Source organism: Rosa chinensis, chromosome 6 (assembly GCF_002994745.2).
Source record: "Rosa chinensis cultivar Old Blush chromosome 6, RchiOBHm-V2, whole genome shotgun sequence".
NCBI lineage: Eukaryota > Viridiplantae > Streptophyta > Magnoliopsida > Rosales > Rosaceae > Rosa > Rosa chinensis.
In genome coordinates, this window is record NC_037093.1 from 5,905,818 (window position 1) to 5,927,649 (window position 21,832).

Consider the following 21,832-nt stretch of genomic DNA (forward strand, 5'->3'; position numbering starts at 1 on the left):
CCCCGACAAGGCAATCTAAAGATTCAAGGCTTTATGGCAACACTTTGGCGGTCTTCACGGCACAACGTCACCCCACACGAGCTCCATGTGGGGCCCTCATTCCTCCATTCTCACTGCTTCATTCACCCTTTACTCTCTCTCTACAGTTCAATTAATAATCACTCTCTCTCTCTCTCTCTCTCTCTCTCTCAACCTCAACCTGAAGCTGAAGCTGGCCTACATTTGTTTCCGTTGTTCGCCATCTTTGTATTTCTTGTGTGTGTACTGAGCCGTGTCGAAGTTGAATGCTCCGTAGCGGTCAGTCATGGCCGAGCTATCTCCTGAAGTACTAGTCCATGTTCTCGTCGTCGACGACTGCTTGGTTGACCGCAAAATCGTTGACAAGCTCCTCAAGGCATCCGCCTTTAAGGGTACTACTACTAACACCACAGTGCATTGCAATTAATTATTTCCCCGCTTTTTCTATCCTCTACTTTCAGATTTACTTTCTTCATGTCACCTTGAGGCTCTGCTATTCTGATTCTGGACATGTATATATTACTTGGATCATGCAATGATAGATAGATACTCTTTTTTGAACCAACCTAAGTAGTCAGATTTGCTAATAATAAGGCCGAGCTACCTACCTGAATAGGAATACACACTTGTCCTTTCTAGGCTATGCGCTTCTTCTATTACTATTATGACTCTCGACTTTTCAACTTGGATGACCTCGAACCAAGATTGCCACAGCAGCACGCCCCTAAATATCACAGTGTTTGTTTACTCTTCTAGGATCTGTAGACTTCATTGATAGATAGATTGACTTGGCAATGTTCAAATCAAGCTTAGGGTTGTTCTTGATGGATTCATAAACTTCTCCAAAATTACACTCTTCCATTGTCTCCACGTACCTCAAGAGTTATCATGTATTCTCATGAGCAATATTGATTCACCGGGCAGGTTAGTGTGCATTGACCGACTGTCCAGTTCTTGCTAGGTTCCACCAACTTACTAAATTAAGATTTAAGAGTTGTTGGTCCATTATTGGTCACAGCAGCGTTGACTTCAAACGCAGTGACACCTTCTTTCAATTATCTATACAAGGTATGTGATAGACCTGCTCCTTAGTACGTAATCTACTATCCCCTGCTAAGCTAGTCCTTTCATAAAATTTTCCCTTACACAACTGCATCCTTCACGCTGTCTCTCGGCTAGAGAGTGGTCTATGATCGGAATAATGTATGTCCTGTACTAGCAAATCTCAGGTATATGGAATTTACTCAATTAAGTGTTCAAGCATGTACACTGTGATTGAAATCTCTGTTTATAACTTCTACTTATTTTGTGAAAAGTATATCTGTACTTTCAGAAAGTTTGTGTTGAACTTAAAATTCTCAACAATGGAGCCAAGAAATGAAATAAAGACGGCTGCAAAATCCCCCCATTGTTACCTCAAGAAAGTAAAAACAATAGGGTATCATCTTCTTGCTGCTGGACATGTCCGTCACTAGTTAGAAAATACTATTGTCCTTGAGAAAATTGTTATTGGGGTAGATCAGGATGCCATTCAGCAGCTCAAAGAAAAAAAAGTGCCTTCAACTGTCCAATTCAACATACTGTAATACTTTAATCGTGATACGTAACATAGTAATTAAACAATATGAAATGGGTGCATATACATGAGTCTTAGACTTCTGGTGCAATTTTTAGTTCTAGTGAGCTATCAGAAGCACTTCTTTTGTTTTGGTTTGTGTTTTCAGAGTTTCAAATCATGGTTTGGTTGTTCATATATGCATCTTTCTTTTGATACTGATACATCCTGAGCATCTCATATCATTGCAGTTACTACTGTAGAAAGTGGAAAAAAAGCGCTAGAGGTTCTTGGAATGGAAGAAGAGAAGCTTGACAAGCCAAGTGTTAAAGTAAGTTTCCTGCTTTTAATCAGAAAGCGCCAAGTATCTTAATCATGATGCTATCATGCCGCATTATGCATCACATTATAAGATTGAAATCTCTCTTCGTGTATTTCCTACGTACATAGAAACGAATAGTTTTTTACTGGATATGAAAACCAACATATGTTTTCATACCACTGAAGTGGCATCATTTTTGTTGTTTTTTTTCAAGAACCAGACACAAAATTTCATAATAGTAATTACAAATTTATATTTGTAGAACCATGGATCTTTTGGTTGTCAGCTCTGTCAACATTTCACATGCTATAGAACTTTCCTGAGGATATTGTTTGTTAAAATATAAGATCATCTTTAATACATTCTTTTTTGAACTTCAAATCATTTTTTAAAATACAACATCTTTGTTTATGGTTTTAAGTAAAGTATCCCTGAAAGTAGCAAAGCTTATCAACATACTACTGGGTCTTGGACTCTATAATGCAATTAGATTTGGCTTCCTAGTGGATTTTAGTTTTCATATTAAGTGACATTGTTTTACATTGGCAAGCCATGTCAACATAATTCTTTCCTAAAGCAACCGTGCCATCTAGAGATGAAGGGCTGATTGAGAAACTATTATGCTTTTGCTATGAAAGTTGCTTCAGCATTACTGGTCTATTTTTGGTGTTTTACTTATTGGAGATCCTCATCTTGAAGTAAGGGGGAAGTGGCCATAGAGATGGAAATTTTGCAGCAAACTATAAACTAAACATCATTTGACCATGGTTGAAAATGAATGACGTCTGCATGAGTAAGGGCTGATTAGGTTGTGACCAACATGATTCCGCTTTCAAACTTCCTAATTTTTTCTGCACCTGTCCATTGACTAGTGATAATTAGAGATATTCTGGTTTTTGTGCAGGATCATGATGTTAACATAATCCTCACTGACTACTGTATGCCTGAGATGAATGGCCATGATCTTCTAGTTGCTGTAAAGGTAATTGTCATATTTCAGTTCCCTTGCTCAACTGTAACTGATGATAGTGGCTGAAGATGGCAGTATATAACCCTAACTCAAAATTAGTTTACCACTTGTAAGGTTCAAATATTTGCCAATCTCTCGGTATTTCTGTTGATCTATCTCTCCTTTCAGTCACCCACAGAGATGGGGGATTGAAAAGTGTCTTGATATATGATTGTGATATTTCAGTTCCCTTGCTCAACTGTAACCAATGATAGTGGCTAATGATGGCAGTATATAACCATAACTCAAATTTAGTTTAGCACTCACAAGGTTCACATATTTGGCAATCTTTTAGGTATTTATGTCGATATATCTCTCCTTCCAGTCACCCACAGAGATTTGGGGTGGTGGTTTTGTTTGGGGGGGGGGGGGGGGGGTGTTGAAAAGTGTGCTGATATATGACTGGTACCAGAGAAATGTCAGATATCCATGGATAATCGGATATTATGGAAAAACTTCAAAACTTGAACCAATATTTGGCTGCAATCTTAAGTAACTTTAATACAAGATGGAGATAAACAAACAGCAACTAGGACACCTAGATTTTACATCAAACACTCATGTATCATACACTATGATAGCAACTAGGCTTATATATATGTATATAATTATATAGACACACACGCACTCACCCACACGTTTATAGATATAGATACATATCATTGGTCAGATGTGGACTTGTATTCATTAGGTTGGTCCTATACCTTTAAACCTGACTACTTCTTTTATTTAAATACGTGCCGATATGTCCCTGAAAATATCCTTGAATTGAAGGCCAATATATCTGTGACGGTCAATATTTGAAACCTTAAGCAGAGGCAACATTTTCCCATTGATGGTAAATAACTAGTCCCCCGGTATCTAGACACGTTCTGGTTTCCCTACATATCTAGACACTTCTGGTATCTAGACACGTTCTGGTTTCCCTACATATGTCTTTGAAAAATTGGTTCACATTCAATATCCTTGAACTCATTTCTGGCTTCCAACTTCATATACTTGATCTTCAGGAGGACAGCCGCATGAAATCAATTCCAGTGGTCATAATGTCTTCTGAATTTAATCCACAGAGAATCAGCAGGTATTTGCTTCCATTGCAATCTGTTATTGCTTGTATTAGTCTTTGGTACGTCATTGAGATATGCATCTTGAGTTCATTGCTTAGTTTTTTGTAAAGAGTTGATGGTTGCTCATAAGAAATGTTGAGTCATGGCTAGTTATCATTGATCACAGTGAGTAACTGAACAGTGATAATACCAACTTAGAACAGAAAAAGATACTAGAGGGGACTCTGAAAAGTGATATGACAATATATTCAGTTGTGGCTTTCAATCTTCATAGCTTTAGAGCTTAGGTTAAGGCTTTAAAAATATGTAACATATCCTTAGCTGTTGGTGTTTTTGCCTGATGACTTGCAATATACAATTTATGAGAGGCTGAAACATTATGCCTTGAAAAGGTCTGATCAACGGTCGTGAAATTACAAATTTTAAGGTCTCTCATTGTAACACACCACCTTAGATGAAGAGTTCCTGTTGTAACTGAAATTGATCTTTATTATAAAAATATGAATAATAATACCCATCTCATGGTGCGGATGTAAAATAGTGAATAACTTGAAACTACACTGTAAACATGTATGATATATAGTGTCCTTTGTATTGGTCCAATTGCAATAGAGTTGGCATGCGCTAACATTTGCTGGATTTCTTGTTTTGGACTTTCCAGGTGTCTCACAGATGGTGCTCAAGAATTCTTGCAGAAACCTCTGAAAGTGAAAGACTTGGAGAAGTTACGAAGCTATGTAAAGCCAGCAGTTCCAGTACCCAAAGTAGGAACAAAACGAAAAGCTCTAGTTGATCTGATGCCAGAAAGTAATGAAGCAGAAAGGCGGCCTTGCCCTGCTGGAGTTGCTGTTGCATAATCTAATATCAGTATTCCTGCAATGGGAGATCTCCAAATGCAGCTAGCTGGTTCCCATGAGTAATTTTCAGGGCTGTCTCTGTTTATAGGTTGGGGTTTTTAGCGAGATGATCTCTTCTTCTTCGTTGGTGTTTGGTGATGCGAGTAAGCGAGTTTTGTTGTAGAAATGTGCTTCTGCGATGATTGTACCATAGAGCCTTCCATTTGAAGTTTGAATGAATATACTTGACGAATGACTCCACTTGCTTGTTCCTATTCTATCAGACTTTGTTCTTGATACCCAAATTTGAATGAAGTGCTTGTCTAAATCTAGTGGCTTTCAGCACGGTCCTCTGTGATGCAGGGGTACGTACCTTTGCCGGGTAGGACAACTGATTAGGTACTCAAATCCCAGTAATGCATGTATGTGTTGTATATATTCTTAGCAGGCAAACCTTAAAAGGCATCTTGTTTACTCCAAAACAGCGCCATCCACCATGTGTGAAGGTAAGGCTGGCTTGAATTCAAGTCTTGTGGGTGCCATTTAGTTAAAAATGAAAGAGACTGAAAATATGTACATATTCCATAAATCCAAATCTGAAATTTCCTTGATCCAGAAACTGACATGATTTCCATAGAATAAAGACGTTGGACAGCAGTTGTGTTGCACTTGGCTGTCATTTTAGCAATGTTGACAGCACCATCCAAAAGAGGCTTCTACTGTTTCCAATTCCTTTTGAACGCTAGGGAAGAGGTCTAGAAATTTTCATTGGTCTTTTTTTGACTCGCGGATTTTGACCCATGAAACTATTATTGGTTGCTTTTCCATATATTCAATTTTACTTGCTAATAATGAATTTGATTTTGTCAACACGTTGTCAACTTGTCATGGTTTGATTTTTGGACTTTGGAGTCTTTGGACTAAAAACCCTTTTTTTTTTTTTTTATTGGGTTTGAACTTTGGGCAATTTGGTTGGGTACCACTGAACCATCTGAATTTCTTGTTGCAACGTATAGCAGAATGGGTGGCCCCTAAACCGTATTTGAAATCCCACCCACTGTACTGAAAATCACGAGCAAACTTTCGAAACTCGCGCTGTTAACCTACAATTCTACAGAGTACAAACCATGCACCTGAAATTTTTTTTTTACCTAAGGAATTTGGAGAGCGTAAATAAATATTTCGTGCACGAGATAAATACTTAAATGTGTATTTTTTTGAAAGGTCACTCAAGACAAATGTAAAAATAACTGATATAAAAAAATAATTAAAAAAAGTGGGTATTGTTCACTTTTATTCGAATGGGTCCTTGCACTAATTACTACATAGCTATTACTATATGAGACTAAAAGTGAAAGGACCCATTACTACATGGCTAAGAGTGAAAGGGTCCTTGCAAAATTTTACTACATGTGTATGAGGAGCTTGTTTCGAGTTAAGTCTTACTTTGACTCACATGAGACTACGAAAATGTTCACCTGGTCAGTTATTAACTAAGAAAATAATGCTCAACCACCCTTTGATGTAAGATAAAATTATTATTAAGTTAAGGTGTTTTATTTTCCACCATTGGATGTAAATCTAAGGGTTGTTGAGTATAAATTTTTTGATCAGCAGCTGACCAGGTGAACACCACTGCATGAGACTAATGATAAAATTGGAAACCTCTCTCGAAATGTAAAACAGGGGATCATCCGGGAAAACAATCAGAATAGATAAATTAATGCAAGCACCGACTTGTTTTAAATAACTCATTTGTGAACATTTTCATTAATCAGCCTTATTTCACCCACTGAAGTAATTTAAATAGAAAATTTTACTTGTAAATGGACATTCATCATGAAGATCTTGAATGATAGCATTCACCACGTGTACTGTGGTCCAAATTAATGTGATTGACCCATGTGAAAAATGTTTATTTTTGATTGGTCCATTAATATATATTTTCTTTTCACCTCTTAGATTCCGCACCACCAGAATGGAGTAATCTTATTAGCTCAAACTACCACATGGTAGTTCGAGACCACATAATAATTGCTTGACGAAAAGAAGGTGTTGGAGAACATAATTTGTAATAATCATCTTTTGCTGGAATATAACTAGGGCTGCCACTTGGTTTGGTAATTACCAAACCGATGTTTTAAGTTTGGTAAACCGACTTTTTGGTAACTGAGACCGATAAGACCGAAATCGAAAATTACCGAAAAAGTTGGTTTGGTTTTGGTAAATACCGAATCTACCGATTATCTAAATATTAGCTTTATATATTATGGTTTTCAATACACATACATGTATATTAAGAAATGAACATAAAATTTTTCATAATAGTATGAACATTACTATATATACTACATTAATAGTACATGTATTTTAATTAACCTAGTCAAAAATGGTTAAATAATCTAGTTTTATTGAAAATGACTCAAACTTGATGTCATATATACAAAAGAAAGCTATAATTAGGAGATGAGTATAAAGTTTACGACAATAAAATTGAAGAACCTAGTTTTGTTCGTTCTAATTTTAATTACAAAGAATTAGTTGTTCTAAAGTTGGTAATACCGAAAATTGAAATACCAAATTTGGTAGTTATGATAAAAAACCGAAATTTTAGTTGGTAATTGGTAGCTCAATTTTGAAGTCAAAAGTTTTGGTTTTGAAGTTGGTAATACCTATAACCAATTCGAACCGACCGAGTGACATCCCTAAATATAACCATTATGGATGATTGAAATTTTAAGATATTATAGAATTCTTTGCTAAAAAAGCAATCCGATTTAGTTATTTATTGATTTGAGAAACTAGTTAAAATTGCATAAATGATAAAAACCACCGCATCTTCTTTCTCCATTAACGTCATGTTGCATATTGTAAACTTCATAGCTCCGCCTGTTATCGTAGTACAAACATTGATCTAGTGAAGGCTCAAAATATGCACGATACGATCTTATTGCATATTTTGTTTTGATTCTAATGCTAGAAAACACACATTCTCACAATTACGCTTGTCAAGCATCGAGAGTCTTCACCTTACGTTTAGATGTAATATTTCATTTCAATGTTCAATAGTGACTACATCTTTTAACTTTAAAGATTTCGTGATCACTTACAGTTGGATTTAATATTAACGAATGAGATTAAAAGAATGATTTTTAAGTGTTTTAATCTCAATCCATAAAATTAAATCAATTACGGGTGAAAACAAAATCCTTAGTCACTAAATGATTATGTGAATACTATTCAATAAATGTAACAATATTTTTTTATTTTATATTTCTTTTTTATAGGCAAGTAAGAGAGTGGAACCAAAAGTTCCTAATACCATTAAACCATATGGTCATAAATATGTAAAATTGTAAATAATCACGTAGTAAATTATTTTTGTTGTGTTAATGTTTATGGTGTAGTGGTCGACTCCCATTCTAATTAAGCTTCTGTTTACTTAAGAGAGAAGGCTTAAAAATTGAGGATATACAATCAGAGAAAATAGTGGAGAGTAAAATCAATAGGGGGAGAGAGAGTTTAAAATTGAAAATTGAAAAATTGAAAAATTGAAAGGGGAACCGGAACCCAGCTAAAACTTAAAAACAAGATTCAAAATAAAAAGAAAGACGAGAAGAGAAGAGAAGAGATTTCAAAACGCCAGGAGAGAGAGAGAAAGTGGGAAGAAGAAGAAAATAACAGTTAGAGAGAGAAAGAGAGAGAGAGCGCATTCTATACTTGTCGTCCCGTCCGTATTCCTTCTTCGCAGTTTCGCTCTCTCAATCCCCAATTCCCGTACACAGAGATCTCCAATTTCTAGGGTTTCCGCCACCGCCAGATCCACCGCTCCCTCCCTCAGATCTCCTTTGATCTACTTCAACCATGGAGGCGATCGAAGAGTTGTTGCAACTGTCAGACTCCATGCGCCAAGGCCAGGCCGTCCTCGCCGACGAAGACGTTGACGAAAACTCTCCCGCCTCCTCCCGCCGCTCCTCAACTTTCCTCAACGTCGTCGCTCTCGGCAATGTTGTAAGTCAACCGATGCCTCTTTCGATTCGATTCATCGCCAATTCGATCTCTTAGATGCGCCTTGTTCTCTGTTTCCAGTCCCCGATCTTTGAATCTACGCTTTCTCTTTGGGATCTTAATTCATGCTTGGCTTTTCCTCTCTTTGCTTGTGTCTCTAGCTCTGGACTAAGCCTAGCCTAGCCTAGCTCCCAAATAACGGGATTCAAATATAAAATCAATTTGTCAATGTTCGTATCACAATAATGGTTTCGGAGCCTCATAGTTTCTGGGGATCTGCATCTATTTTGAGTGCTAGATATGTCATTTTTCACTCTGCTTTGTAACTGGGAGTCTCTACTGCCACTATTCCTTAGTTTTTAGTTTTTATTGTTTCTAGGATCTGTGTGTATGCTCGTGCCTTTCTGCTTAGCTGCATTTTTATGTGCATTGTGCTTGTGATTATGCCTTTACTGACCTAAATTTTCTGGAGATGCAATTTTCTGGAGATGCTGATATAGTCTTTTGTTTTTGGTTTATAGGGTGCCGGTAAATCAGCTGTTTTGAACAGCTTAATTGGACATCCTGTTTTGGTAAGTAGGTTGTACCAACTTTATGTAGTTGTGTGTTTAAATAATAGAGCCCTTTTTAATTTTAAGGTTTCTTCCTCTTTTCCTTCCAGCCGACTGGTGAGAATGGTGCTACTCGAGCTCCAATCAGCATTGATTTACAGAGGGACGGTTCATTGAGCAGCAAATCAATAATATTGCAGATTGACAATAAATCCCAGCAAGTTTCTGCAAGTCAGTTACTAAATTTATGCTCTTTCTTCAATTCAAATTTATGTTTCACTTCTGCTTTTGTTCAGAGACTTCAGACATATATTGTCAACATTAGGGAACTATGTTGAAAGATTTGATAATAATCAATATGGTTTTAGATTTCAAATGGTCTCCAACAGCTCTAGTGCTGGTACCTTGTTGTGTCTCGCAACCATATTGCTAGAGTGTGATTAAAGATGTTAGAACTATATTACAATGTTGTACATCATGCTATCGTTCTTCAGGTTTCAATTTATATTTTGAATGATCTTTCTCTGATTTATGTTGTTCTGCAGGTGCTTTACGGCATTCTCTGCAAGATAGACTGAGTAAGAGTTCTTCAGGCAGAACCCGAGATGAAATTTACTTGAAACTACGGACAAGTACAGGTTAGTTCATTACTGATAGTTGGAATCCAGTCTAGCTAGTAATCAATGATTAGTTGAAATTTGAATAATGTTTTTAACATGACTTTTATCACAGCCCCTCCCCTCAAATTGATTGATTTACCTGGGCTTGATCAACGGACTGTGGATGAGTCTATGGTAAGTATTGCCTTTCAGTTCTAGACAACTAATTGTCCAATGATTATGTGATACGATTTAACTTGGTTTTAATGGTCCTTCTGTAGCTAAGTGAATATGCCGAGCACAATGATGCAATTTTGTTGGTTATAATACCTGCATCACAAGCACCTGAAGTTGCTTCCTCTAAAGCCCTCAGAGCTGTCAAGGAATATGATGGAGATGGTAAGACGTTGCTCAGACCCGTTTGCCTCCTGTTGATTTAGTTATTTTGATATATAATGTAATAAGTAAACAGTTGTTCTTTAGGGCTTTGCTGTACTTGTACCTTAGTCCGTTCTCCCCCCCCAAAAAAAAAAAAAAAAAAAAACCCAAAGTTCATTCTTATTTCTTTTTTTCTTCTTCCCCTCGTTCTTCTACACTCTGGTGTTATTTGGTTGCTCGAGTGATTGGACTGTATTGATTACAGGTACAAGAACTGTTGGAGTAATCAGTAAGATAGACCAAGCCGCGTCAGATCCGAAAGCACTTGCTGCAGTCCAGGCTCTGCTTTTAAATCAGGGGCCATCAAGAGCATCTGATATTCCCTGGGTTGCTCTAATAGGTCAATCAGTTTCGATAGCTTCGGCACAGTCTGGCTCTGAGAATTCTTTGGAAACTGCTTGGAGGGCTGAAAGTGAAAGTCTTAAATCCATTCTGACCGGTGCTCCTCAAAGTAAGCTAGGCAGAATTGCGCTAGTGGATGCTTTGGCCCAGCAAATTCGCAGTCGCATGAAAATCCGGCTTCCGAACCTCCTTTCTGGGTAACATTTCCTGGATCCTGCATATCTTGTCTATTGTGTTCTGTTTCAATTTTGTACTGGTTCATATGTTCTTTTATACTTCTATGCCTACATATGACATCCATTGAAACTTTTTTTGGTTGTTGTTAATCTCTGTGTTTTGGATTCTGACATTTGGCCAAGTTGCATGTGCCGAACAAAAGTAGCTCAATCTTTAGTGAATAATTGATATCAGCCAATGCTGCTATTTTCTTTGGATAGTTGTCTAGAGTTGTAAGCATTCCCTGCATGAACTATGATAACTTTTTGTCAAGTAAATTGGTTCATTTTCTATCTTTTATATATTTTTCAGGTTACAAGGGAAGTCTCAAATAGTTCAGGATGAGTTGGTAAAGCTTGGTGCATCCATGGTACAGAGTGCTGAAGGTACTAGATCTCTTGCTCTGGAGCTTTGTCGTGAATTTGAGGATAAGTTTCTCCTACACATTACATCTGGTGAGGTGAGTTCATTTTCTTAAGTGGTGTCTCTCATCACTTGTGCTAAGTAATTTTTTGTGGATATTTTTTTTTCTTCAATTTTATTATTGTGAAATACAAAGCAAGAAATCTACTATTTTATGAAGAAAGGGGGGAGTGGCAAAATGATATATTCCCTCCCATAGCCGCACACATCTGCAGAAGTCAATGTATATCTACTTTAAGATCCTGTTTAGCCCTATACCCCTTGTTTGAAATTAGGTCTATATCTCATAGTTAACTCCTTGGGTGTTTACTTGCCTTCTGCAGACTCTGGTCATATTGGAATAGTAGAATTAATCTGTAAATAAAAGGAAGGATCTCTACTTTAATTTATTCTTTTTGGATAGCTTGTATTCTCTAGTTTTCAATGACGATGGAATGTTGCTGGTTTCTGTGATTGTGATGAAATTTGTTGTAATCATTTTCCTTGTCTGCCATCATAAATTTCGTTTCAGGGCTCTGGTTGGAAAATTGTTGCAAGTTTTGAAGGAAATTTTCCCAATAGAATAAAGCAACTACCATTGGATCGACATTTTGATATCAACAATGTGAAGAGGGTATGGTTTCTCTTTGTCTTTTCTTATTTTATGTTCAATATTCTTCTGAATTCACATGACCTTTTCTCGTGCCATGATTGTTTATCAGATTGTGTTGGAAGCAGATGGTTATCAGCCTTATCTCATATCTCCTGAAAAAGGTTTGAGGTCATTAATAAAAGGGGTCTTAGAGCTTGCGAAGGAACCATCACGTCTTTGTGTGGATGAGGTAAACCTTGCTATATCTTGTTTCTGATGTAGAATGAGTATGAATTTCTTGTACCTTGCAGTTTTTCATTACAAGGAAGGTTACTGTTAATTTCCCCTTTTCCTATTTATTCCATTCATTTTCATTCCTTTGGCTGGAAACTTGAATTTAATTCTTTTAAGATTGTATGCACGGTATGCATTGAGTTAGAGCTTCATTTGGTCCACGTAATTTTGGGTTGTTCTGAATACAACTTGCTTAATGAACTGCTCTTGTTGATTATGACATGCTTTACTGTGAGTATGCATACACTTAGGGGTTAGACCTACTATCAAACTCAGCCCTTTACTGCTGTGCTATTGCTAATATGGACAATTTTCCAGAAAGTGGCTTATAAGAAACCCATGGCTGATTGATTAAATAGGTACACCGTGTCCTGGTAGACATAGTGTCTGCTGCTGCAAATGCTACTCCAGGTCTTGGAAGATACCCTCCTTTCAAGAGGGAGGTATGATAACTCAATATTCTGCGGCTCTTTTTTTATTTATTTTTTCATTTTTTTTATAGAACTCTTCTGCTTCTTAATTTAATGAGTATATTCCGTTTGGCTAATTTCTTGTCTTTCATTAATTTGAAGGTCGTGGCCATTGCAACTGGTGCATTAGATGTGTTCAAGACTGATGCAAAGAAAATGGTGGTTGCACTAGTTGATATGGAGCGTGCCTTTGTGCCTCCTCAACATTTCATTCGCTTGGTACAGAGGAGGTAGTCTCTATTATTTGTTCGACTTTGTAAAACATAGTGCCAATATGGCACATTTAGTAGTTTGTTGCATTTTCAAATGAGCATTCCAATTCCCATGCGATTGAGAGTGTAGGTGGTATGTGTGTGCACTTTTGCATGAGCTTTGGAGGATTTTGTCCCTGCATAATCTTTCGTATTAAATGGTTTCTCTTGTGTTACTCTTGTGTTAATAGTACATATATATATATATATATATATATATATATATGAGCTTAATACATGAACTATCAATTACTGGTCTATGGCAGGATGGAGAGGCAGCGTAGAGAGGAAGAAGTCAAAACTCGATCCTCGAGAAAAGGACAAGAGGCAGAGCAATCAGTAATGAACAGGGTATGTGAATTTGACCATCACAGACTTTAATTATCTACCCTGCTTGCCTGTGCTTATAGTTGTCTTGTTTTAGGCAAGTAGTCCTCAAACAGGGGGTCAGCAATCTGGTGGAACCCTGAAATCGTTGAAGGATAAATTTAGCAAGGAGGAGAAAGAGGTCCCAGAAGCATCTGGTTTGAAGACCGCAGGTCCTGAAGGGGAAATAACAGCAGGTTTGCACGCAACTGTTTTTTTCTTACAACATGTGGAGTTGTCTAGATTTTAGAGGAACTTCTTGTCCCTCGTATTATACTTCTGTTTTGTTGATTAAATGTGTTTTCTGTAAACTATTAATTTTTTTTCTTTCCTAAGATTTCTAGGAACAGAGGGTTCATGCATAGAACGTACCTCTGATGAGATTGTAGTCTTTTGAATTGTGTTTATGGCTTTGGGGAACAGAAAGTCCTGCGGCTACCATTCTTTCTGTTTTGAAGTAAAAGCAAATAGGTTTTACTGATAAAAGCTCCCTTGAATTTATTTAATACACATATCCTTCACTTAGCTAAGTACTTGCTAAGAAGTTGTGTGAAAATGTTAACTCATGTCATCAACAGCAAGGTGCTAGATACTTGAGAGTGACTAGATGGAAATTTTCTTTTGCATGTTTGAAGTGCATTGTGCTCAAATTGGCATAAGTTGAGCGACAAAGAGTGACTCTTCTGTATTTTTGCAAGCATGATGGAAGTATACTTTTTGAGACCTTTGACTTTGGAGAGACATGTCTGGTTTGTTTGCTCTATTTCAAACCCCTCCAATTCATAACCACTCAAAACGATGATATTAACTCGGGGAGGTTTGAATGTCAAGTATGGCGAGAACAGAAAATTGGTCCTGTTAATCAGGAAAATGTATACATGTATTTATATATTGTCATAGTCATTTTATAAGGTTACATGGTTATGCATTTACCATCCATATACCAAGTTTTGTTTGTGAATGCATTTATTAATATTGAGACTTAACTATTTGCAGGTTTCTTATATAAAAAGAGTGCCAAAAGTAATGAGTGGAACAAGCGATGGTTTGTTCTGAATGAGAAGACTGGGAAGGTTTGTAATAATTACACCTCAAAATCTAATAAATAATGGTTTAAGTAGTTATAATGGATTTTGTTGCTCCATATCAGATGACTGGTGATTGTATTAGGCATTGAATACGGAACAAGTGATCTTGGTGCATATATTTTAATGTGCCGGGAATTTAAAGACTAGGATATAATTTTATTTTATTTTCCATTTTGGTGGTGTTTCAACAAGTAAATGAAGGTTATTGGGAAAAGGGCAAGGAGATGTTTTTATTTATTTTGTATTTTTTGGGAAACTTGCCATGTCATGTAGAAAGTCAATCACTAATTGAATTTGGTCACACCTAACTAAGTAGCTGGTACAGACAAAGTTTAACCTTAGAGCATTTCAAATTTGCATAAGAAGATGGACCACACTATTTTTCTTCCCATGTACTAAAATCTTTTCTAAGCAACATATCTCCTTGGTGAAGGGAAAAGAAAGAAAAGAGCACTACCTACCGTAATGCGCAAATTTGCAGCTTTCTTTAGATACCTTCCTGCCGACATTTTCATCTACTGAAATTTCCCTCGAATTGCATTTATGTGACAGTCATTTGTTTTGTAAATGAAATTTGTTGTTTATGTTGCTCTGCGTGCACTCTTGCAAATTGTTATTGGTGGGATATACTTTAACCCCTTCTATATTTCACAGCTTGGTTACACCAAAAAGCAAGAGGAAAGGCATTTTCGTGGTGTCATCACTTTGGAGGTATACTTCACAATGCCTTGTCCCTTTATTTAAGTTAAATAGTCATATTACTCCACCAATTTTAAGGCTTTTGGGGAATATTTTTATATTGTCCTGCTATCTGCTGAGCTGTCAAAGGAGGTTGCCTGGAGTAATTTATGGGGGTAATACAAAGTAGAAAAGTTGATATGTGTGGAGTATCCCTTTTTTATATCTTGGTTAACGAGGTTCTCAGAATCTACTTCCCCTACATCAGATATTACAAGTGTGATTGTTTGTGTGTGGAGATAAGAATGCGCGGAACATGACAGATCAGTTTATCATCTTGGTGTATGTATTAATGAATCACATTGAACATGTGATCACAGCATTACATGTTAAAAAAGGATCTGAACTCACTGAGGTTCGGCATGTGTTTTTGAGGTAATCAAGCTCATAATTATGTTTACAGGAATGTAATATTGAAGAGATTGAAGAGGAAGAACCTGCTCCTCCATCAAAGAGTTCAAAGGATAAGAAGGCGAACGGGCCAGAAAAAGCACCTAGTCTTGCATTTAAGTTTACTAGCAAGGTTCCGTACAAAACTGTTCTGAAAGGTATATCCCCTCCTCTGTTCCTTGTGGTTCTTTGGAACTTGAACTGCCTGGTCTTTCCGCACATGTTCATTATCAACTTGATTTTCATTTGTTTTGCAGCACATAGTGCCGTTGTGTTGAAAGCTGAGACTGTGGCAGACAAGGTTGAGTGGATAAATAAGATTTCAAAGGTTATCCAACCTTCTAAAGGAGCACCGAGGGGTGCACCATCTGATGGTGGTCCCACTATGCGACAGAGTCTTTCTGATGGTTCTCTTGTGAGTTACTGACTTCAGTCACTATTCTGGTTAGGATAAAATTTATGTGTATGAATGCCTTTTCAGAAATTTTGTTATTCTATATTATTTCAGTGCTTCATTCTTTTGGTATCTTCCATGCTTGATTATTTTATTTTACTTGTGGCCATTTTACTTTTTCATATGCAGTCATAATTTTACACACACACACACACACACACACTATATCTGTCAATGTTCCACTGTATGTAAGCACATGTATCCTTTATTTTCTATGTCTGAAGTTCGGGAGTTGTTATGTCTACCTCTTTTCAGGATACTATGACTCGAAGACCTGCTGACCCGGAAGAAGAACTCCGGTGGATGTCTCAAGAAGTTAGAGGTTACGTTGAAGCCGTTTTGAATAGTTTGGCTGCTAATGTCCCTAAGGTAGGCTTTGTACTTTTTGTCCTAGTGATCTGTCATTAAGATAGTGTTTTGAAACGTTCTGTGATTGGTTGAGCAGGCAGTTGTTCTTTGCCAAGTCGAAAAAGCCAAGGAAGACATGCTAAATCAGTTATATAGCTCTGTCAGGTTCATTTGATACATCCTCTTCTTTTCTTTATTTAGTCCTTTTTTTCTTTTGTTATTTCAATGGGGGACAGATTTTTGTCAGGCTGGATAGGTGTCTGATATTATTTTCACTGATGGAGTATTCGATTTTATTCGTGTGTATAGTGCTCAAAGCACAGCGAAGATTGAAGAGCTGCTTCAAGAGGATGGTAATGTAAAGAGACGAAGAGAGAAATACCAGAAACAGTCCTCTCTCCTTTCCAAGCTAACACGCCAACTCAGCATTCATGACAACCGAGCAGCTGCTGCCTCTGGCTGGTCCAACGGTGGTGCAACTGGTATGTAGTTCAGAGCTTTATTTTGAATAGTAACATTATCAGATCCAAAATTTGCTTTACAAGATTAATTGCTCATGTTTTTCTTGTAAAACACGACTTGCTTACAGTAGTCGTGTGTAAAGTGTTACTTTTACATTGTTGACTCTCATCTGCTTAGTAGTGTATTGAAATGTATGCTGAAATTTTGCAGAAAGCAGCCCAAGAACTAGTAGCTCCTCAGGTGATGACTGGAGATCTGCATTTGATGCTGCTGCCAACGGTCCAGTTGACCGTTCATTATCTAGATCTTCATCCAATGGCCATAGTCGACACTATAGCGATCCCGCACAAAATGGTGATGTGAGTGCTGGTCCAAACTCTGGCAGCCGACGTACTCCTAATCGGTTGCCACCTCCACCACCTGGGTCTTCAGGAAGCAGATACTTTTAGGTCTGCGACTGATGGTAATTGATGATTTATATTCTTGGTGGGTGAGACTGGTCTGCCCCACTTCATGAGTTTTTCTAGTAGAATCATTAGATGAAGAGAATGGGTGTTGTGTACATAGAAGATTACATTCCTATCAGGTTGTTACGGCTTGCCCCAGATATCACAAGGATGGATTCAACTTAATCATATATTCCTCCATTCAATTTTTGTTTCTGCTTTTAGAATTTTATTTCTCCACTCATTTTTGGATACTATTATATAGCTCTATTGCGCCTGTCATTATTTTGATTTGGTGTGTACGATTAAGCTCTGATGGCTCTGTTTGATTGGATAGTCCTCTTTAGCAGGATGAATATATTGCATTTCTCAATGTGATGGCATATTTTGCAATTCTCAATGCCCTTGTTTTTAAAGAGATGGTGTCTGAGCTTGTAATCAGATGTCACAATGCTTTTATCTCTTTTATTCGCGACTGTTCATTGTATTCTCCAACTTTCAATATTCGCCATCCTATCAGGTCTAGCATCATCCACAATTGGGATGCAAGATGATCTTTGAACAATGTAGTCTTGGACTCTTGGCGGTAGCGTTGCATTCTGATACTGCAGTATAATCTTTCATGCTGTCGGTTGTCTGATGAGTGATGGATACTTGCGTCCCTCGAGTATACACAGTAATTTGCATGAGCCTTTAGATTTAAGGCCTCGATTATCAATCAAGTGGCTCTCGACTATTGGAAAGGGGGGTGAAATTTGCACACCCAAAATTACAAACCACTCACATTTCTTTTCACTTCTTAAAATATGCCCTTGAGTCAAAAAAAATTTGTTTTGGTCTTTTTCTCTTCTCTCTCTCTCTCTCTCTCTCCTCCGAACCACGACAGAACCTTCTTCGAATTTTTCTCTCTTTCTCCTCCAAAGTCCAATGCAGGTCCTTCGCGGATAAGAAAGAAAGAAAATGCGATTTGAAACGCTAAGAAAGTTCTAGGCCTTACGAAGAGATTTGAAACGCCAAACGTCATCGTATTTGTGGAAATTCTTAGGATCTTGGTCCTCAAATAGAAGACCCCAAAAGTCTCCCTTCACAAAATCACAGCTCACAAGCTCCGAATTAGAAGTAAACAGAAATGGCGGACGGTGAAGATTCCGGTGCTGTAGCCGCTGAGCTCATCAGGACTAGCACGCCCCTCGACTTCAAGACTCTTCTTTCTTCTCCGGTGAGGGACTTTCTTGTTCGCAACAATGGTGATCAGGTCAGTCAATTTTTCGTCTCTCTTACCTGATTGTCTTGTGTTTCCTTATCTTTTGATTTTCGGAAAATTTTAGGTCTCCAGCGAGGTTTGTGAGAGTGGTCATTTCGATTAGTGTAAATTGTTTTCTTGGAACTAGTTTGGTAATTGGATATATGATTAAGCTAACTAGAAAATAAGATAGGTTGAATTTGAGATTTACTGTACTCAGATGCTCTTTGTGTAAGGTTTAGGGTTTGGGTGTGCTAAATTCACCATGTGTGTGTAAATGTGTTTCACTTTATCTATGTATGTGTTGATTTGAACAGTAATTTCACTGTATTTATTGGTTTGATTAGAAAAAGTTCACTGAAATTGGGAGAGGTAGGTTTTAATCTTGTGATGTACAGGAATCATGAGATTCGTGACCATTTTTAGAATTCTGTGGGAGTTATGGGGATGATTGTTTGAGTTAGGAACATTTGGGAAATTTTGGATTTGCAGGTTAAGGTTGAAACCTTGAAGGGGAAGAAGCTGGGGTTGTATTATTCTGCATCATGGGACCGACGATGTCAACGTTTCACCCCAGATTTGGTGGAGACCTACAATGCACTCGCTCCAAAAGGCGATTTCGAGGTGATCTTTATTTCAGCTGATGAGGATGAGGAGTCGTTCAATGGGTACTTCTCCAAGATGCCGTGGCTTGCAATTCCATTTTCGGATTCTGAGGCACGTGATAGTCTGGATGAGCAGTTCAAGGTGAGAGGGATACCGCATCTTGTGTTCCTTTGTGAAGAAGGGAGAGTTAGGAATGTCAGTGGAGTTGAGATTGTTCGGGAGTATGGAGCCGATGGCTACCCTTTTACCATAGAAAGGTTAAAAGAATTAAAAGAACAAGAAGAGGCAGCTAACAGGGAACAGTCTCTGAAAACAGTCCTGGTCTCCCGTTCACGCGACTTTGTAATTGCATCTGATGGGAAGAAGGTAAGTTTGTATTTCACTGCTTGTACATGACTTTTCTCACTTATGATCATTTTGTCATGCCAAGTATTTCTACCAACCCATCTGAATATTGTTTTGGCTGTGCTTATGAATTTAGGTGCCTGTCTCTGAACTTGAAGGGAAGATGGTGGGTCTCTACTTCTCATTGTCTACATTCAGTCCATGCATAGAATTCACTCCAAAACTTGTGGAGGTTTATGAGAAGATAAAAGCAAAGGGTGAGAGCTTTGAGATTGTGTTTTTATCACTTGATGATGATGAAGAAGCATTTGAACAAGATTGTAAGAACATGCCTTGGTTTGCATTGCCCCAGAAGGACACCAAAACCATTGAGAAATTGGCTCGGTATTTTGAGCTGTCAACCTTACCCACTTTGGTTATTATTGGGGCAGATGGTAAAACTGTCCATAACAATGTTGTTGAAGCAATTGACGAGCATGGGCTTCTGGCTTACCCCTTCACACCTGAGAAGTTTGCAGAGCTCGCTGAGATAGAGAAAGCGAAAGAGAAAGCACAAACTCTGGAGTCAATTTTGATTTCTGGGGATCAAAACTTTGTCATTGGAAAAGACGGAATCAAGGTATAACATTTAATTTTTATGCAGTTCTGTTTTGGTTTGAACTTTGAATGAGATATTCTTATCTGCAATATGGGAAAGTCCTTTATGGAAGGTAACATCAGCATGTCTTTGTTTGTGATACTATGTTAACTTTGTTGATAATCTGCAACTATTATCTGGATTCAGATTTCGGTGTCAGATCTTGTGGGGAAGAACATCCTCCTTTATTTCTCAGCACATTGGTGCCCTCCAGACCGTGCCTTTCTACCAAAACTTATGGAAGCCTATCACAAGATCAAGGCAAAGGGTGATGCGTTTGAAGTTATTTTCATCTCTAGTGACAGGGACCAGGCCTCTTTCGATGACTTTTTCTCTGGAATGCCATGGCATGCTCTTCCCTTTGGTGACTCAAGAAAGGCATCCTTGAGTCGCCGATTCAAGATCCAAGGCATCCCGATGCTTGTAGCCATTGGTCCTACTGGTCAAACAGTCACAAAAGAAGCAAGCGATCTAGTTAGGCTTCATGGAGCTAATGCTTATCCTTTCACTGAGGAGCGGTTGAAAGAGATAGAAGCAGAATTTGAGGAGATGGCAAAGAGGTGGCCTAAGAAGTTGAAGAATGCACTCCATGAGGAGCATGAGCTTGTGCTCGCTCGCCGAAGAAATTTCATATGTGATGGGTGCAACGAGAAAGGAGAGGTGTGGTCATTCTATTGCGAGGAGTGTGACTTTGATCTCCATCCAAAGTGTGCTCTGGAGGAGGAAAAGGGACCCAAAACTGATGCCAACCCAGAAGATCCCCATCCAAAGTGTGCTTTGGAGGAGGAAAAGGGAACCAAAACTGATGCCAAGCCGGAAGAAGAGCCCCAAGAAGGATGGGTATGCGATGGTGAAGTTTGTAAAAAAACTTAAGGAGCAGTTTGTGTGGGATGCCTTTAAAACTAAAATACTCTTTTTCATTCATCATTTTCTCTAGTTTATTGCTTATGATGGACCCTAAAGCTTTGAGCTTATATTTTCTTGGCAACCCTAGAACTTGTGTTTGGGTTAATATAAATGGATATTGTATGGGTGTACTTCTGTATAAATGTATGGTTGTTCAAGATGCTAATCTTTAACCTTTAAAAGTGAACCTGGAGATGCATTTACTTTAACTCAAATGTGCCCCTAGGGTTTGATCGAAGTGGATAAGGAAATGACTTCTGAGGAATGAATAATTTATAGTATATTCCCTGTCCAATCTCTACTTCACTATCTCTCCTCCTTTTCTATGTTCAATTTCAATTGGGATGTCATTTCATTTCAATGTCTAACAGCTAAACACGACCTTAATACATAATTATCAGCCTGCCAACAGTGTTTACAAAGAAGCTTATACTGAATGTCTTCAATTTTCAATGGCAATCTACAAAGAAATGAAAGAGGAACTCTTGCGTTGGACGGGTGGTGCCTTTGATTTTCCAATTATGTATTAGCAAGAGGATAGGTCGGTGGCAGAATGTATTTTGGGTTCTTTCTGTGTTGACCAAAATAAAATAAAATCTCTTGAGTGTTGTAAATGATAATGACTATTCATGGAATAGGCATTGCTTAATATATGTGATTGACAGACTCGTAATGTATGTGATTGATTAGTATAGCTATTATGTATTGACTTTTGTATACATGATGTAATCCTATATAAACCTCATGGTGAGATGAATACAAGACAATTATCCAATTCTCTACAAAACGTTATCAGCACGATACTCTAACCCAAGCCCTAGCCAGAAAAAAAA

The 21,832-nt window shown here is 37.7% G+C and overlaps 3 protein-coding genes across 3 annotated transcripts; all 3 read left to right on the forward strand.

Annotated features, from left to right (window-relative positions):
* The first annotated feature begins 141 nt into the window (after positions 1–141).
* On the forward strand, positions 142–5,147 carry LOC112172470 (two-component response regulator ORR3). The gene is made up of 5 exons (XM_024309827.2): positions 142–410; positions 1,825–1,904; positions 2,800–2,877; positions 3,915–3,985; positions 4,633–5,147. The coding sequence occupies exons 1-5, from the start codon at positions 305–307 to the stop codon at positions 4,826–4,828; spliced, it is 531 nt and encodes a 176-aa protein (XP_024165595.1). The 5' UTR covers positions 142–304; the 3' UTR covers positions 4,829–5,147.
* A 3,263-nt stretch (positions 5,148–8,410) lies between these two features.
* LOC112172473 (dynamin-2A) lies at positions 8,411–17,655 on the forward strand. Its single transcript, XM_024309828.2, has 22 exons — positions 8,411–8,818; positions 9,337–9,387; positions 9,477–9,597; positions 9,912–10,004; positions 10,099–10,160; positions 10,247–10,364; positions 10,609–10,942; positions 11,274–11,421; positions 11,896–11,997; positions 12,086–12,205; positions 12,609–12,692; positions 12,822–12,949; positions 13,237–13,321; positions 13,395–13,533; positions 14,333–14,409; positions 15,079–15,135; positions 15,566–15,710; positions 15,810–15,967; positions 16,262–16,375; positions 16,452–16,519; positions 16,664–16,836; positions 17,027–17,655. The coding sequence occupies exons 1-22, from the start codon at positions 8,672–8,674 to the stop codon at positions 17,263–17,265; spliced, it is 2,763 nt and encodes a 920-aa protein (XP_024165596.1). The 5' UTR covers positions 8,411–8,671; the 3' UTR covers positions 17,266–17,655.
* A 457-nt stretch (positions 17,656–18,112) lies between these two features.
* On the forward strand, positions 18,113–21,186 carry LOC112172474 (probable nucleoredoxin 1). The gene is made up of 4 exons (XM_024309829.2): positions 18,113–18,517; positions 18,998–19,477; positions 19,593–20,075; positions 20,241–21,186. The coding sequence occupies exons 1-4, from the start codon at positions 18,392–18,394 to the stop codon at positions 20,964–20,966; spliced, it is 1,815 nt and encodes a 604-aa protein (XP_024165597.1). The 5' UTR covers positions 18,113–18,391; the 3' UTR covers positions 20,967–21,186.
* The last annotated feature ends 646 nt before the right edge of the window (positions 21,187–21,832 follow it).

Bases quoted from the DNA above. Each gene is read 5' to 3' on its own strand.
- LOC112172470 (XM_024309827.2), top strand. From the start codon at position 305: ATGGCCGAGCTATCTCCTGAAGTACTAGTCCATGTTCTCGTCGTCGAC. The intron at 411-1,824 runs GTACTACTACTA...ATATCATTGCAG, and splicing joins CAAGGCATCCGCCTTTAAGG to TTACTACTGTAGAAAGTGGA. The intron at 3,986-4,632 runs GTATTTGCTTCC...TGGACTTTCCAG, and splicing joins AATCCACAGAGAATCAGCAG to GTGTCTCACAGATGGTGCTC.
- LOC112172473 (XM_024309828.2), top strand. From the start codon at position 8,672: ATGGAGGCGATCGAAGAGTTGTTGCAACTGTCAGACTCCATGCGCCAA. The intron at 12,206-12,608 runs GTAAACCTTGCT...TTGATTAAATAG, and splicing joins CACGTCTTTGTGTGGATGAG to GTACACCGTGTCCTGGTAGA. The intron at 13,322-13,394 runs GTATGTGAATTT...GTCTTGTTTTAG, and splicing joins AGCAATCAGTAATGAACAGG to GCAAGTAGTCCTCAAACAGG.
- LOC112172474 (XM_024309829.2), top strand. From the start codon at position 18,392: ATGGCGGACGGTGAAGATTCCGGTGCTGTAGCCGCTGAGCTCATCAGG. The intron at 19,478-19,592 runs GTAAGTTTGTAT...TTATGAATTTAG, and splicing joins TTGCATCTGATGGGAAGAAG to GTGCCTGTCTCTGAACTTGA. The intron at 20,076-20,240 runs GTATAACATTTA...ATCTGGATTCAG, and splicing joins TTGGAAAAGACGGAATCAAG to ATTTCGGTGTCAGATCTTGT.